Raw genomic sequence first — 17,435 nt, 5'->3', positions numbered from 1 at the left:
CCTTCCTTTCTTTCGCTTTCTTTCTTTTCTCTCACTTTTCTTTCTTTCTTTCTTTCTTTCTTTCTTTCTTTCTTTCTTTTCTCTCACTTTTCTTCCCTCCTTCCTTTCTTTCGCTTTCTTTCTTTCTTTTCTCTCACTTTTCTTTCTTTCTTTCTTTTCTCTCACTTTTTTTTCTTTCTTTCTTTTCTCTCACTTTTCTTCCCTCCTTCCTTTCTTTCGCTTTTCTTCCTTCCTTCCTTCCTTCCTTCCTTTCTTTTCTCTCACTTTTCTTTCTTTCTTTTCTCTCACTTTTCTTTCTTTCTTTCTTTTTTTACTCACTTTTCTTTCTTTCTTTTCTCTCACTTTTCTTCCCTCCTTCCTTTCTTTCGCTTTCTTTCTTTCTTTTCTCTCACTTTTCTTTCTTTCCTTCCTTTCTTTTCTCTCACTTTTCTTTCTTTCTTTCTTTTCTCTCACTTTTTCGTTCTGCCGACGGAGAAACTCCTCGTTGTCCCTTTTTAACTAAATGTTTCTACATTTTTTTTACATCTTAAATTTTAAATTCATAGGGTTATAGTCACAGTCGTAGTTTTGCTCACTTATACCAGACCACAAGGACAGAGCAGCATATACACAATGATGGGGAGTTTTCTGTCAGTGTGAGGATGTGGTGGGTTTTGTACGTGTTATTGCATTGAGCGCCGTGACACAGCGAGGAAGATGTGAGGCTGTGGTGGCTTCTGGTTTGAAAAGTCTTTGTGCATATGAATAAATAAATCCCCCCAAATTTCCCCCACCGGTATTGAAAGCTCTTACAGCCCTGCTAAGCCAGACCGCAGTAACTACGTGAAAATTCCAAATTGAGTTTTTTTGTGAAATTGAACTTGTCAATAAATGTTTTATCTTGTGTAACATTTTCAGCGGTCAATGTTGCTCAGTTTTAGAGATATGAGGTATGAAAAACTGCAGTAACTATAAAATCACTCTGGAAACAGATACAGATACTCTTTTTCCCTGTACTTCAGCTGCAGTTACTGCTCTATCACACACCGCTAGCCAGTTACGGTAGCTAGCTAACATTAGCTCCAGGAGGTTAGCACAAGCACCTAACACTTTAGCTAAACACTGGACATTAATAATAATAATAATAATACATTTTATTTGTAACGCACTTTTCCAAGTGCTCAAAGACGCTTACATAAAAACACAATTTAAAATACAATGCAGTAAATTATCACAGTTAAAATACAAGAACAAGATACACAAATTTAATTTATAGATTAAAAGCCAGTTTAAAAAGGTGGGTTTTTAAAAGTGATTTGAAGGTGTGGGGGTCTGTACAGTCTCTGATGGGTTGGGGGAGTGAATTCCAGAGGGTTAAATGTTAGCTCACTAAAGTTTGTACTGTCAAATTATTCATCATTTTTGAGGTGGCCAAAGTTAGTAATGAAGTAATGAAAGCTGGAAAAAAACAACAACATTGTAGTTACTGCACTTTGCCTCAGCATTATTTTTTTATTTTTTATTTTTTTCCATATGTTGCACTATGTACAGCACTTTGTTTCAGCTGTGGTTGTTTTAAAGGGCTCTATAAATAAAGTTGAGTTGAGTTGAGCATTACCTGTCTATCTGTTTAAGGAAACCTGGCAGCAGAGCGCAGTATCTGCTTTTTAGGGGTCAAATGTAAAATATGTGGTCATATATTTAATTGCATGAATATTACTTAATGAAAACCTGTCAAATCTGTGTATTTTCACTAATCTACCTACAACACATTTGGAAGGCAAATCAAAAAACTTTAAAGCCATTTTTCTCAGTTTCACTGTTCGCGTAGTTACTGCGGTCTGGCTTAGCAGGGCAGTAAAAACTTCTATGTGTCTGTAAATCACCCAAGCCACTACAAGAGGAAGTGATCAGGGCTGTCAATAGATTAAAAAAAAAAAAAAATTAACTAATTAATCTCACAATTTTCTGTAATTAATCGCGATTAATTTTTTTCTACCAGACTGCGCCCGGAACGCCGCGGACGCCCCGGCACGCCACTCCCAGCATTCCCAGCCGCTCCCTGCCGGCCCGACAGCCGGCCAACGTCCTGGAGGAGGCCCGAGCCAGGTGAGATACGTGATGTCATCACACAGGCCACGCCCCCTGTGATGTCACTCACACAGGCCACGCCCCCGTGATGTCACAACATAAAAAACATTTTAACATGGAAGACGGATTATTAGTTTATTTTGATTTTTTTGCAAATTTGTTGAATTTTTTTGATGTTTTTTCCTTTTCTTACTCACGTATTTGAGTCTTTCTCTTCTTTTTTTTCATTTATTGGAATTTTTCATCTCAGATTTTCTGTCTTTCTTCTCAAATTTTCACTTTTTACCTTTTCTTTTAGATTTAGTTTTTGTTATTTTCTTTTATATGTTTTTTTTTTCTCAAATTTTACTTTTTTTTCACAAAATGGAGTATTCTTCAAGCTATTTTTATGTTTTTTTCTATCACTCTGAACAAGTTGTGCAGTCATAAAACTGTGGCACGAAATAAAAAAAATATGTGTGTGTGTCATCAGGCTGCACGTGTCGTCGGTGCCCGAGTCGCTGCCGTGCCGGGAGCAGGAGTTCCAGGACATCTACAGCTTCGTGGAGAGTAAGATCATCGACGGCACCGGAGGGTGAGACCAGAGCGCCGCCAAAGACCTAAAACAGCCAATCAGAGCCTCACACAGGGCTTGACGCTTAGCATTTTCCCAAGTAGCACGTGTGCTACTAAGTTGAAAAATCTAGTAGCACACAAATAATTTTACATAATAACGTGATATGAGGTCAATGAGGAGGCATTTATAAGCAAAACAGTTCAATTCATAGCTTTTTAACAGGGATGCAAACGGGTCAGGACCAGAAAAGATCTTAGAGCGGTGACACTCACCATTAACATAATACATGTGCATTTAAATACATTATAATATCATGGAAAAGTCCATTTCCAGGGTATCCGCGGGGTCTTGAAAAGTATTAAAAGGTGATAAATCAATTTTGGGAAAATTAAGACCCTTAAAAAGTATTAAAAAGTCTTTTCACGACTTTATAAAGTCTTAAAAACAAAATCAAATGAGCTGAGGCACATGTCATGACTGTCTGTACAGACTGTAGTTTTTGTTTTTGGAGAGTTGAGCAATATTTCTTTTTTGATAAACTTTTCCTTTGATTTATTATCCCAGCCTATTTTGAATTCTGTTGTAAGTGGTCTACAGTCTTAGGGGCCGTGTCCACCAGGCGCGCTTTCAGCGCTCTGGGCGTCTACTTTCCATTCAAACCCTATTGAGTTGGTGCTCACAGCCACGAGCCCGGAAACTGCTTTTCCACTAGCCCTAGTACCTGGTACCAGGTACTGAAATAGTACCAGGTACCATTTTTAGTACTGAGCCGCGCTGCGCCGCGCCATGCGGAGCCTAGCAGTGCCGCGCCGTGCCACGCCATGCAGAGCCGAGCAGTGCCGCGCCATGCGGAGCAGTGACGAGCCATGCCGCGCCATCTAGTGCCGAGCAGTGCCGAGCAGTGCCGAGCCGTGCCGCACCATGCAGAGCCGAGCTGTGCCGAGCCGTGCCGCGTCATGCAGAGCCGAGCTGTGCCGAGCCGTACCGCGCCATGCAGAGCCGAGCTGTGCCGAGCCGTGCCGCGCCATGCAGAGCCGAGCAGTGCCGAGCCACGCCGCGCCATGCAGAGCCTTTGTGCCATGTAGTGCCGAGCAGTGCCGCGCCATGCCGAGCCGCGCCATACAGTGCCGAGCAGTGCCGAGCCACGCCGCGCCATGCAGAGCCTTTGTGCCATGTAGTGCCGAGCAGTGCCGCGCCATGCCGAGCCGCGCCATGTAGTGCCATGTAGTGCCAAGCTGTGCCGCACCATGCCGCGCCATGCAGTGCCGAGCCGCGCCATGTAGAGAGCTGAGCAGTGCCGCTAAAGTGTAGTGGAAAAGCGCCACTAGTGTCGTCACTCTGAGAGTTTCTCCTCAGAGTGACGACACTAGTGGCGCTGTGAAGATAAAAGTTAGTGACAGACGATCTGAGACAGACTGCCCAGCTGGTCAGAGTTCCAGAGGAGGAAACCACAGACAGACAGCCCCTCATCAGACTCCACCTCCCTCACACAGACTCAGAACGAGGACACACTGCCTTCTCCTTCTACGCCCCACACCGATGGAATAAATTACAAAACTCACTGAAAATCGATAGACTTATCTCACTTGAGGCTTTCAAAAACCTACTTCTCACCACAGCATTGGGGGCTCAGACTCAGACGTGCACTCGCTTCAGTTAGTGATTTTACTACTCTTGTTTTCAGAACTGTATTTGATTGTGCTGTTTTGATGTTTGATCTTCTGTGATCTCTGTGTGCTACAGGGCATCCTTGAAAAAGAGAGCTCGCTCTCAATGGATCTACCCTGTTAAAATAAAGGTTAAATAAGAGAAACATCCTCCAGACTCTGGATGACAGAGGTTTAACTAGACTGTAGGGCTGAACCCCCAAAAATCGAAGCTTCGTTCGTTGCCATGGTAATCGATCATGAAGTCCGTGATTGATTGTTTTTGTTGACACCGGTTCTCATCGGCAACTGTTACATTAAATTGAGTCGGCTACTTGGCATCCTGGAAACCTGCCTGACTTTGGAGACATGTGTTTGTTTGCCATAATTCATTATTTACGCTATGATTATCAAAATATGGTAATCGGGTCAGCCCTACTAGACTCTGGAGGAGGATGTTCATGGTCGACCTCCACCTGTTAAAGCTGTACAGAAAAGAAAATTGAATTTGAGCCCACTCTGGGTCTGGCTCTGTGCAAAATTCTATTTTTGAGTAAATCCGGGATGAAAGGAGCGACGTGGGCCCGCCTTCCAGTAGGCCCACCACCCGCAGGAAGGACCATGAGGGGTCGGTGCCGTGTGTTTTGGGTGGCAGCCGTGGGCGGGGGCCCCGGCGACCCAATCCCCGGACAACGACTCTGGCTTTAGGGACATGGAATGTCACCTCGCTGGGGGGGAAAGAGCCTGAGCTCGTGCGGGAGGTTGAGAGGTACCGGCTAGAGATAGTCGGGCTCACCTCCACGCACAGCCTGGGCTCTGGAACCCAACTCCTTGAGAGAGGCTGGACTCTCTTCCACTCTGGAGTTGCTCACGGTGAGAGGCGGCGAGTTGGTGTGGGCTTGCTCATAGCCCCCCAGCTCAGCCGCCATGTGTTGGAGTTCTCCCCACTGAACGAGAGGGTCGTTTCCCTGCGCCTTTGGGTCGGGGACAGGTCTCTCACTGTTGTCTCGGCCTACGGGCCGAACGGCAGTGCAGAGTACCCGGCCTTCCTGGAGGCCCTGGGAGGGGTGCTGGAAAGTGCCCCAACTGGGGACTCCATCGTTCTGCTGGGGGACTTCAATGCCCACGTGGGCAGCGACAGTGTTACCTGGAGAGGTGTGACTGGGAGGAACGGCCTCCCCGATCTGAACCCGAGCGGTGTTTTGTTATTGGACTTCTGTGCTAGCCACAGTTTGTCCATAACGAACACCATGTTCAGGCATAAGGGTGTCCATCAGTGCACATGGCACCAGGACACCCTTGGCCGGAGGTCAATGATCGACTTTGTAGTCGTGTCATCTGATCTCCGGCCGTATGTCTTGGACACTCGGGTGAAGAGAGGGGCTGAGCTGTCAACTGATCACCACCTGGTGGTGAGTTGGATCCGCTGGCAGGGGAGGAAGCTGGTCAGACTTGGAAAACCCAAGCGTATCGTGAGGGTCTGCTGGGAACGTCTGGCAGAATCCCCTGTCAGGGAGGTCTTCAACTCCCACCTCCGGGAGAGCTTTGACCAGATTCCGAGGGAAGCCTGAGACATTGAGTCTGAATGGACCATGTTCTCCACTTCCATTGTTGACGCGGCCGTCCGGAGCTGTGGCCGTAAGGTCTCCGGCGCTTGTCGCGGCGGTAATCCCCGAACCCGGTGGTGGACCCCGGAAGTAAGGGATGCTGTCAAGCTGAAGAAGGAGTCCTACCGAGCCTGGCTAGCTCGGGGGACTCCCGAGGCAGCTGACGGGTACCGGCAGCCCGGGCGGTCACCGAAGCAAAAACTCGGGTCTGGGAAAAGTTCGGGGAGGCCATGGAGGAGGACTACCGGTCGGCCTCGAGGAAATTCTGGCAAACCATCCGACGCCTCAGGAGGGGGAAGCAGTGCTCCGCCAACACTGTTTACAGTGGAGGAGGGGAGCTGTTGACCTCGACTGGGGATATCGTCGGACGGTGGAAGGAATACTTCGAGGATCTCCTCAATCCCACTGACACGCCTTCCGTCGAGGAAGCAGAGGCTGAGGATTCAGAGGTTGATTCATTCATCACCCAAGCTGAAGTCACTGAGGTAGTCCGGAAGCTCCTCAGTGGCAAGGCACCGGGGGTGGATGAGATCCGCCCTGAGTACCTCAAGTCTCTGGATGTTGCAGGGCTGTCGTGGCTGACACGCCTCTGCAGCATCGCGTGGCAGTCGGGGACAGTGCCTCTGGACTGGCAGACCGGGGTGGTGGTCCCTCTCTTCAAAAAGGGGGACCGGAGGGTGTGCCCCAACAACCGGGGGATCACACTCCTCAGCCTCCCGGGGAAAGTCTATTCCAGGGTGCTGGAGAGGAGAATTCGGCCGATAGTCGAACCTCGGATTCAGGAGGAACAATGCGGTTTTCGTCCTGGCCGTGGAACACTGGACCAGCTCTATACCCTCCGCAGGGTGCTCGAGGGTGCATGGGAGTTTGCCCAACCAGTCCACATGTGTTTTGTGGACTTGGAGAAGGCTTTCGACCGTGTCCCACGTGGCATCCTGTGGGAGGTGCTCCGAGAGTATGGGGTCGGAGGCCCTCTGCTGAGGGCTGTACGGTCCCTGTATGACCGGAGCAGGAGCCTGGTTCGCATTGCCGGCGGTAAGTCAGACCTGTTCCCGGTGCGTGTTGGACTCCGGCAGGGCTGCCCTGTTCTCGACCGGAAAAAGGTGGCTTGCACCCTCCAGGTCGGGGGAGAGTTCCTGCCTCAGGTGGAGGAGTTTAAGTATCTCGGGGTCTTGTTCACGAGTGAGGGGAGAACGGAGCGCGAGATCGACAGGCGGGTCGGTGCGGCGGCCGCTGTAATGCGGTCATTGTATCGGTCCGTCGTGGTGAAGAAGGAGCTGAGCCGAAAGGCAAAGCTCTCGATTTACTGGTCGATCTACGTTCCCACCCTCACCTATGGTCATGAACTCTGGGTCATGACCGAAAGAACGGGATCCCGGATACAAGCGGCCGAAATGAGTTTCCTCCGTGGCGGGGCGCTCCCTTAGAGATAGGGTGAGGAGCTCTGTCACCCGGGAGGAGCTCGGAGTAGAGCCGCTGCTCCTCCACATCGAGAGGAGCCAGCTGAGGTGGCTCGGGCACCTGTATAGGATGCCCCCTGGACGCCTCCCTCGTGAGGTGTTCCAGGCATGTCCCACCGGGAGGAGACCCCGAGGAAGACCCAGGACACGCTAGAGTGACTACGTCACTCGGCTGGCCTGGGAACGCCTTGGGGTCCCCCCGGAAGAGCTGGAGGAAGTGTCCGGGGAGAGGGAAGTCTGGGGATCCCTGCTCCGACTGCTGCCCCCGCGACCCGACTCCGGATAAGCGGATGAAAATGGATGGATGGATGGATGAAAATGTGGTGGGTTTTTTTTCGCATTGGATAATGCGCACAGATTATACGTCATCCTGTACACGATTCACCAGCCACTGATATTGGATCCATAATCCGTCATTCAAACATCTGAGATACACACACGGAGCTCGGTCTCGCCCCAAGCTTTGAATATCCCGCCCGCTCGATAACGACCAATCAAATTCGTTTTCCTTACTCAGGTAAACTCGTGTTGCAGCTCGTGACAACTCGGCGCGACAAACAGGACAAACGGCCGTTTCTGTACAGCTTTAAACAGCCTGCTAGGCGGTAGAGCGGGTCGTCCAGTAACCAGAGGGTTGGCGGTTCGAATCCCGCTCTGTCCCAGTCTCTGTCGTAGTGTCCTTGGGCAAGACACCTTACCCACCTTTCCTCATGTGGATGTGTATGAATGATGGTGGTGGTTTGGTGCACATTGGCAGCTGTGGCTACACCTAGTTTACCATCACTGGTGTGAATGTGGTATGAATGAATAATGGTTGCTGTAAAGCACTTTGGGTGTTGGGTGAAAAGCACTATATAAATGTAATCTATTACTACCAGGAGAATGAAGGAGATGCTGTTTGATGTTTAAACATGCAGCAGCTTCTTACATCCTGGTTCTGTAGAGCTGCTTGTTCATTGACAACACACATCGTTGTGTATGATGGGACCAGCATGACGACTACACATAATTAATAACTATCTAATAACCATCAGCAGGTCTGATACTGCAAAAAAAAAAAGCAACATACGGTATTTGGTGGAATGAGTGAAAAGCAAGGCCGAATATAAAAAAAATAAAAATTAAATACACCTGAAATGTCTAATTGAAAAATTAAAAAAAAAAAAACTGACCAACAAAGGTTAGGAACCACTATTTTAAAAGACACTTGGGTTTTTTTGGAATGTACTTGTAGATCTTTCAGCACTCACTATTAGGGCTGTCAGAACGAACTTCGCTATTCGAATACAATTCGAATGTTAGTCAAAATGAGAACATTCGATGGTGGAAACTGACGTTCCAATGTTTTTAATGAGGCAAATTAACGTGGTGCGTCGCGACGTTCAGAGTAGTACACGTTGATAAAACAACATGCAGTTATTGTTGTGTACAAAGTAAAGCTGCAGCTTCAAATATACAAGCAGAGTTTTTTTTAAATTGCCCGTTCATTCGGCCGCCACGGTGCGCGTATGCGTCCCCACTCTACACACACACCTTTTTTTTTTTTTTAATTGATCGATCCGTGGACCACTTGTGTGCTGATCACGGATCAGCTGTGATCTGTTGCACCACAAGTTACTCTGTGCCCTAACCCCGCCTGTGAAGCCGGGTTTCCACCGAATCAACGATCCTTCTTTTTTTTTTTTTTTTACCGCAACTTCCAGTAGTTCAAATCAAACAGCCCCAACCAAGTATTGAGTGCATATAGATGGACAACATTTCTATATTAAAAATGCTTTAAAGAAAAGAGAAAAAAAAGGTCCTTTAGTATTTACATTTTACAGTATATAATGTGTTAGTTAGTTTCACTTTTTGAATTGAATTAGTGACATAGGCCTTAATAAACTCTTCCATGATATTCTAATGCACCTGTACATTGGAAATGAGTGATAGCCTACAGTATACTGCATAGCCTACATCTTGACAGCTCTACCTTACTTTACTTTTTTGTATAATCCCAACAGACATGTCCAGTGATGTTCAGCCTTGTGTGTTTACATTTCTCTGACCCGATTATTCAAGTCAGTGGCCCTGAAATGTGTGTTTCTCTTCTACACATTCTACATCGCGGACGTGCCGTCTTTTCACCTACAGTACGGGCTTCCTTTCAAACGGGGCCGAGCTCGCGGGGGCTTGGCTGGTCACACAGGGAGCGGACAGCGCCAGATGTGCAGCCGGGCAGACCGGTTGACATGTGGCCGATCTGAAACTGTCTCCGCTCAGGGCGCTGCACTTCGGTTTGGTTCCGCGTGCAGTCTCTTTTTTTTCAGCTGAGGCAGCATTCAAGTGCACAACCGGCCACAACCTCCAAACGTTCGCAACACATCATAAAACATTTATTGAACGGTAAAATTCGGTAGTCGTGTAACCCCTCTTGTTCGGTATCATGGGTAGAAGAATCGACACCACACAGGTACAGTCGGTTCCAGGGTGCCATTCTGAAGGGCCGCCTTTCCGAACGTTTACTTTAATTTGTCGGAATGCCGGCCCTTAATTATTTATGGAAAAGGGGTGCCTTTCCGAACCTGAAAAAAGTACGCCATTAAAAGGTTTAAGGCACTGGGTACACGCATTGCAGCGAATGCTTTCGTAGCACAGTGGTTAGGGAATCCACCTCCGACGCGGGAGACCAGGGTTCGACTCCCGGAGTAGCTGCATAATAGCAGAGACTTTCTTGGCCTCTACCTTATCTTTTTACTAAACTTAACCAACTCCTTTCTACATTGCCTAAACCCAACCAAAGCACAGAGCAAGGACATGTATCTTTCAGCAGGAGCGCCACGGCTGCATCAGACTCACACCTGGATGAAACTTTGGAGGGGGGGGGGGGCTGTCCCCGAGGCGCGACCGTGTCAAGCCGGGCAGGAAGTCAGACCACGAGAGAATCCGGTCAATTTTCAAAATAAAACACATTCGGAACAGCGGCCCCTCGGAAGGAATTTTCGGACTGGCAGACCGTCGGAATGGCGGTCCTTCGGAATGGGGGTCGCCCCCCGGTCCAGTCAGGTTCATGGCGTTTACTGACAAACAGAAAAGCTGATGGTTACTTTGATCCTTCGCCAACACACAGCTCCTGCCCCCGGTCACACAGCGGACAAACACAGAAGGGGCGCGAGCGGACACATTTGATCGTATAGTGGGTTTTCTACAATAAATATATTTAAAAACAATAATCCATTAATTATTTTCTAACAACGACAACAACAACAACCATGAACCTATTCTAAACAGAGAAAAGAAAATACACACACATACACGTTTACATGCGTTAACATGCCGAGGCCAAACAAAACGATACTTTGTAGTGTACACAAAATGTAAACATACCTGACAAACAGAAAAGCTGATGGTTACTTTGATCCTTCGCCAACACACAGCTCCTGCCCCCTAAACATTACATAAAATACAATAAATAAACTGAAACCATATGAAATGAACGGTGAACAGCTGACCGTTACAGTAGGACTGACTGTAACGGCTGAAATGATAAACATTGATATAACACACAAAATAAAAGATGACAACACTTAAAAACCATTACAAAATGTGACAAAATCAAACCCAAAACGTATTATGTGAAGTTTTTCCTCCAATTTTGATTTAAAAAATGATAATCAATAAAAACACACGGAGCTGTTTACAGTACGTACCGGTCACACAGCGGACAAACACAGAAGGGGATGAGCGAACGCTTTAGCGTTGCTAAGCAACCACCAGCTGTCAAAATAAATAACATAAAAAGCCTCGCATGGAAATAAAATAAAAGCCAGCAGCGCAATAACTTGCTTGACCAAACAAACAAACAAATTTTGACGAACTTCATATCGTATTTACAACCCTGTTACAGTCACACACGTGCTACTAATTGCATTTCACAATTTGCACTGATCTGTTTTTTACTCGCATTTGCGACGAGGAGCTCGCAGTGTCGAGCCCTGGCCTCACACACCGACACTGACCAGCTGCTGTGTTGTTGTTGTTGTTGTCGTGTTGTGGTGTCGTCTTCCCCTCAGGTGCATGTACATCTCGGGCGTTCCCGGCACGGGGAAGACGGCCACGGTGCACGAGGTGATGCGCTGCCTGCAGCACGCGGCCGACGCGGACGAGGTCCCGCCGTTCCACTTCATCGAGATCAACGGGATGAAGATGACCGACCCTCACCAGGCCTACGTGCAGATACTGCAGGTGAGCCGCGGCCAATCAGAGGAGAGCAGCAACCAGTTACCATAACTTTGCCCCTCTCCACTACCAGTTTCCATGACTTTGCACCTTTCCACTACCAGTTTCCATGACTTTGCACCTTTCCACTACCAGTTTCCATGACTTTGCACCTTTCCACTACACAGTTGCAACTCTCGACTCGGTTTAGATTTCTTTTTCAATCACAGCTGAGTTCTTTATAGTTCCTCCTCAGTAAAAACGCTCACCGCCACTCCTTAAAAAAAATCCTAGAGGAAACCCTGAACATATTGGAGAAACATATTTCACAACATTTGAATCAATAACGAAAGGAGGAGAAGCAGCCCGTCCTGCTAGAGGAAGAGTCAGAGTAATGAATCAGCAGCAGACTGAGACAAACAGACGGTTTTAACAACACTACAGGCGCCGTTTTCCTCAATTGTTATGATTATTATTATTTATTTTTATTCCAGACGCCTGCTTTGGCAATATGTACAATGTACAGTATGTCCTGTCAATGAAGCCAGTTGAATTAAAGACACAGAGAGAGACAGAGAGAGAGGTAAAGACAGAGTGCTGCACGTAGATGGGAGCGAGTTAACCCTTTGTGAGTCATAAATCTTCCTGTTCTTGGCAGGGCTGACATGTTAACCTGCCACTTAATTCAACATGTTTTAATATGAGTCATATTTCAGACGAACAGCAGCGGTTTCCTGCAGGCGTGGAGATTTCCTCCACAGACTAAACCTCAGCTGTAATTATTGTTAATTATTAGGGCCCGAGCAGCGGGGAAGCCCTCTATTGAAATTGCGCTGTTTATTATTCTTACGACACGACAATTTGGCCCCTTTCCCAAATTTGAAAATGTCTGAATCAGAATCGGCACCTTGCAGAGTTTGTGCTGCACCTCAGTTTCATTTGTTTTTTATTTGACAGAGTTTCACACAGAACTTTCTGGTGGAGTCTTTCCGTGTTGCTCTTTCTGCACCAGTGAAAAGGAAACATTTACATTTTTTCATACAAGACGGTTGTCTCATAAACTATTTTTTATTGAAGGACTATTCATGTCCCATCCCTAGTAAAAAATCTTTTGAATGGGGAGGAGTGGTGACATTCATGTAACCGATTGCTTTCTTTTCACATGATTAGTATCTAATGAAGTTGAAAAAAAGTATCGAATGAAGTACTCAGTTGGTATCGGTACTGGTATGGAACATTTTTAAGCGAGACCCAGTCCTACTGTTAAGTGAATAAAACTGTGCTTGATTGAAAAACTCCAGTTTATTTTATATTGTGTATTAAAATACTGTTAAAGAGGCAAAAGATCAAACTTAATCTCAACCCAGTCTGGGTTTAAAGATACGTCAACACTATCATTTAACGCACATGTTAAAAAAAACACAAATATCATTCAATTTAACCTGTCAAGTTTTTATCATATTAGACCATTTCTTACCTAATAATAATTATATTTATAATAATAATACCTTTATTTGAATAGGCACAGTGCATATTAATGTACAATAGTAAATATGCCAGATTATAACAGTGTAGTTAATTTACATCCGAATAACAAAAAATGACTAAATTGTGCTAAATCCGGCACATTTACACTCATGCTTGGCGCATCAGTGTAAATGAATGTGCATTGTCCCAACTCAATAAATAAATTAAATGAAAGGAAATGAAACGCATCGTGCAGTTTGACTCGTCAGAGTTCAGTATAGAAGCAGCTCAGGGTTTTTTTTTCATAGATGAGTCAAAACTTTCAACCTATTGAACGACGCACCGTCATCCTCCTCTTCTCACGCTCTCTCCTAAACTTTTCAACCTTTTGAACTAAACTATTATTAATTATAATAATAATACCTTTATTTGAATAGGGACAGTGCATATTAATGTACAATAGTAAATATGCCAGATTACACATCCTACAGTTTGACTTAATTTTCAACCTTTTGAACTCTGCACCGTCATCCTCCTCTTCTCACGCTCTCTAACGGTGCAGGGGCTGTTTTAGTGACTCAGTATTTTTTGTCATTTGCATAACGGGGGGGGTGGGAGTAAATGAGTTAGTCTTGTTTCCGCTGCTCCTTTTCAGATATGAAAAAAAAGGTCCATCTTCAGTTATTTTTCATTTTTCATGTGTTGTCTTTGTAAAGTATTTATTTGTTATATCTGTCCATTACTGTATTGTTTCTTATTTCTTCTAACATGTCCAGAATAAACTGAAACTAAACTAAACTGAAGCCTCTCCACTTCTCCACGTGGATAAGAGTATTAAAAGATAATTCATGGGACATTTAGAATAGATAAAAATGTGTGAGTTAACTATAGTTGCGTTTCCATCCACCTTTTTTTTATTCGCATTTTCAAAAATTGCGAATAAATACTTGGATGGAAACGCCGGAAATTTGAAAAAAGGCAGTAAATGCGCATAAACGTTTTTATGCTTGGGGGGGGGGGCGGGTGGATTTGTCAGCTGACCAATTCCTCCTCAGCATACCCAAGTCAAGACTAAAAACAAGAGGCGATCGAGCTTTTGCGGTCTTAATTTTATTGTATGTTGTGCTTTTATCCAATGTTTCTTTCTTTCTGTGTAAATATCTCATGTTACAACATGAAAACCTGCAGCTTATATTAAAGTGCGGCCTATATGTACAGTATTTTCTTTTAAATTTAGCTGGTGCAGATTATATACAGGTGCGTCTAGTCCGGAAAGTAGTAAATTGTCCATGATGTTATGACGTAATCACGGCGCGCCACTCCTCCTCCTCTCCCAATAATCGCAAAACAATAACGAATGGAAACGGGCATAAATTCGCATTTGCTTTTTGCACATTTTCACAAAATCCGCTCTTATGCCAGGGACACACCGAGCCGACCGTCGGGCGTCGGGCCTCGTCGGACGGCGTCGGCAGCTCGTCTGTTTGGTGTGTTCCTCTCCGTCGGGGAGCCTCGGCTCTTGTCGGGGCCGATTGAACATGCTCAGTCGGGACTCGTCGGCCGTCGGGAGAGTAGACTCGTCTGGGACTCTGATTGGCTGTGTGCTAGCTATGGTGATTCTGATTGGCTGTGTGCTAGCTATGGAGATTCTGATTGGCGGTGCCCTAAGCGAATCAGCGCGGTGTGTGGGAGGGACGGAAGTGACCACAGTAAACAAACGGTGTCCTAGCCTGTCCTACAGTAAGAATGGTATACAAAATAAAAAGAGGAGTAAAGCAATATATTAAAGCAGAAGTAAGTGATCCGGTGGTTTTGGCTAATGCTGCGTTCCAGGCAGGCTTTTGAAATCGTAAATTACAGCTTCAAGTCACAACTTACGACTTTGTAGCGTTCCAGGCAACACACTCGTGTTTCTCCGACCTGTTTTACCGGTGAAAGTCACTATAACGGCCACTCGTAACTTCTGACCCGTGAACTCGTACCAGATCGAACTGGTACGACTTCACAGGTCGGAAAAACACGAGTTACGAGTTGCCTTGAACGCACCATAACAGTCCTCGTCCCTACGTCACCACATTCAGGCGCATCCCTTGGCTGCACACACAGAGAGGACTGCCCCTTTATGCCGTTCTCTCTCCTCATTGGATAAAGGTTGTAGGATACAAGGAAAGTTTTCTCCTGGGCTCAGAGCAGAGCAGAGGGACTGACAGACCCGTGTTTCAGACCAAACACTCTATAGAAGTGATTGCTGTCGGAAGATACAACTATTTAAGACTTAGATTAACACAAATATATCACTTACTTCTGCTTTAAGCGGCAATATATATATATATATATATTTAAACTTCAAAGATGTTCAATCAAACCCACATAGTTTGAAACAACGTTCAAAACACACACAGCTCACAACTAAGCATATAAAGCCCGCTAGCTTAATGCTAACGTGTAATGTAAAACACCATAGACGGTAGGGCTGAACGATTTATCGTTTTCTGATCGAAATCGCGATTTCAAACAGCGCGATCACGTGATCGTCAAAGCTGCGATTTTTTTTAGTGCTCCTGACTGACCTAGGATCTGTTTTCGACTATTTCACACATGCATGCCGTCTCCGTGCCATCCTGCCACTTCTGTCCCATATGATGGTGACTGTCGTTCACACTCCAACACAGTAGGTGGCGGTACTGCACCTTAATGTTGGTGCGCCGGCCGCCAGAGAAGAAGAGCGGCCGGCTGCAGCATGCAGAGATCACATGATCACAACAACAACACAGACACGGGTGCATGGACAGGTCGCGCTTGCCCGCTAATACGCTATATTGCTCTAAAGGTCGGTGGTCAGATTCTTCTGGAGGAAGACCAGGTGGTCCACATGTTGTGCCGTGTTACGGTCAGGTTACGGTGCGTTCACACCGGGCTCGAGTAACAGTGCTAAAGCCAGCATTAAATTAACGATGCTAATTTATGTTAGCCTGTCTATGGCGTTTTACATTATACGTTAGCATTAAGCTAGCGGGCTTTATGCTTAGTTGTGACACTGGCTGTGTGTGTTTTGAACGTTGTTTCAAACTATGTGGGTTTGATTAAACATCTTTGATGCTTAAATATTGCTGCTTAATATATTGCTTTACTCCTCTTTTTATTTTATGTGCCATTTTTACTGTAAGGCAGGCTATAATCTTCAATTTGGAGTGACAAATAAAACCTTGAAGCAAGAAGATTTTTGCCTTTTGTTTGACATTGATGTACATACAGTAATTCAATAACAGTTGTAAATAAGGTTTAATTTTTAATATTTTACAGTTCAAAAGTAAGCTCACTACTGTCTGTCCCATAGAAGAACATGACAGCAGCAGCCTGTCAGTCAGCAACAGGAGGATCTCCTTTGTATTAGAATTTGAAAAATATAAATCGTTTTTTTTCCACCACCCCTAATATCGGATCAATATCGGTATCGGGCCGATATTGAAGGCTGCAATATCGGTATCGTATCGGAAGTGAAAAAGTGGTATCGGGACATCCCTAAATGTTACTGTACATTATGTATATTGCACTGAAACATGATTTGAAGAAAATCGTGAAACAAATCGAAATCGAAAAATCTGCCAGAAAAATCGCAATTAGATCTTTTCCTAAAATCGTTCAGCCCTAATAGACGGGCTAACAGAAATTAGCATCGGCTATCGCCAATTCGCGGCAACCGAGCCACAGCAGTAAGCTGCTAAAAACTGTTTTAATTTCGGCTTTAGCGCTGTTAACACGTGGCTGGTTACATTGTTTTTGGGAGATTAATGTTGGTCTCATTGATGAAATTAACTGTGGCAGTGGCATTAGTTAGTTTGAATGAACAGTGAGCAGGGCTGCCCCTGGTCTGTACTGGTCTGTATTTCTATGGGGGAGTCCTCTCCACTCAGTCTCTCTGGTCGGCAGTCGGGGCGGTCACAGTGTGTTTCACTGTTTCCTTTCTCCCGACGAGAGGCGACAGACTCGTCGGCCAAAGCCGTCGGCGTCGGGACGCGTCGGGAAGCGTCGTGGCGGTGTGTTCCTGGCTTTAAATACGATACATTTGGATGGAAACCCAGTTACAGTGACATTGATGAGATTAATGGCGATTAAACATCTGAGTCGACTGACAGCTCTAGTTAAATGTTAAATGTTTTAACTGGACGTGTTTTTTTTCCGTGTGCAGAAGCTGACGGGTCAGAAGGCGACGCCGGACCACGCCGCCGCTCTGCTGGAGAAACGCTTCAGCAACGCGGCGCCGAGGAAGGAGACCACGGTGCTGCTGGTGGACGAGGTCAGAGAGGCACTAAGCTGCTTTATTAAAGGGATAGTTCAACATTTAGTCAGATTGTCCCATTGCCATAACCCCTATAGTCATAGCAGTAGGTTTGTTACCTTTAATTGTCGGTGTAAGATGTTTTTAGAACGG

At 45.8% G+C, this 17,435-nt stretch overlaps 1 protein-coding gene across 1 annotated transcript in view; it reads left to right on the top strand.

Annotated features, from left to right (window-relative positions):
* Window positions 1–17,435, top strand: part of orc1 (origin recognition complex, subunit 1) — a 54,693-nt gene that overhangs the window by 22,039 nt on the left and 15,219 nt on the right. Inside the window, exons 10-13 of the mRNA XM_085775255.1 lie at window positions 1,982–2,088; window positions 2,543–2,644; window positions 11,392–11,563; window positions 17,193–17,300. Of these exons, the coding sequence (XP_085631381.1) occupies window positions 1,982–2,088; window positions 2,543–2,644; window positions 11,392–11,563; window positions 17,193–17,300 (489 nt within the window). The remainder of the gene's footprint in view (window positions 1–1,981; window positions 2,089–2,542; window positions 2,645–11,391; window positions 11,564–17,192; window positions 17,301–17,435) is intronic.

The sequence above is a fragment of the Trachurus japonicus genome, chromosome 4 (assembly GCF_045865225.1).
Source record: "Trachurus japonicus isolate A0001 chromosome 4, Traja_1.0".
NCBI classification, from domain to species: Eukaryota; Metazoa; Chordata; class Actinopteri; order Carangiformes; family Carangidae; genus Trachurus; species Trachurus japonicus.
This window is presented reverse-complemented; position numbering and strand designations above follow the sequence as displayed.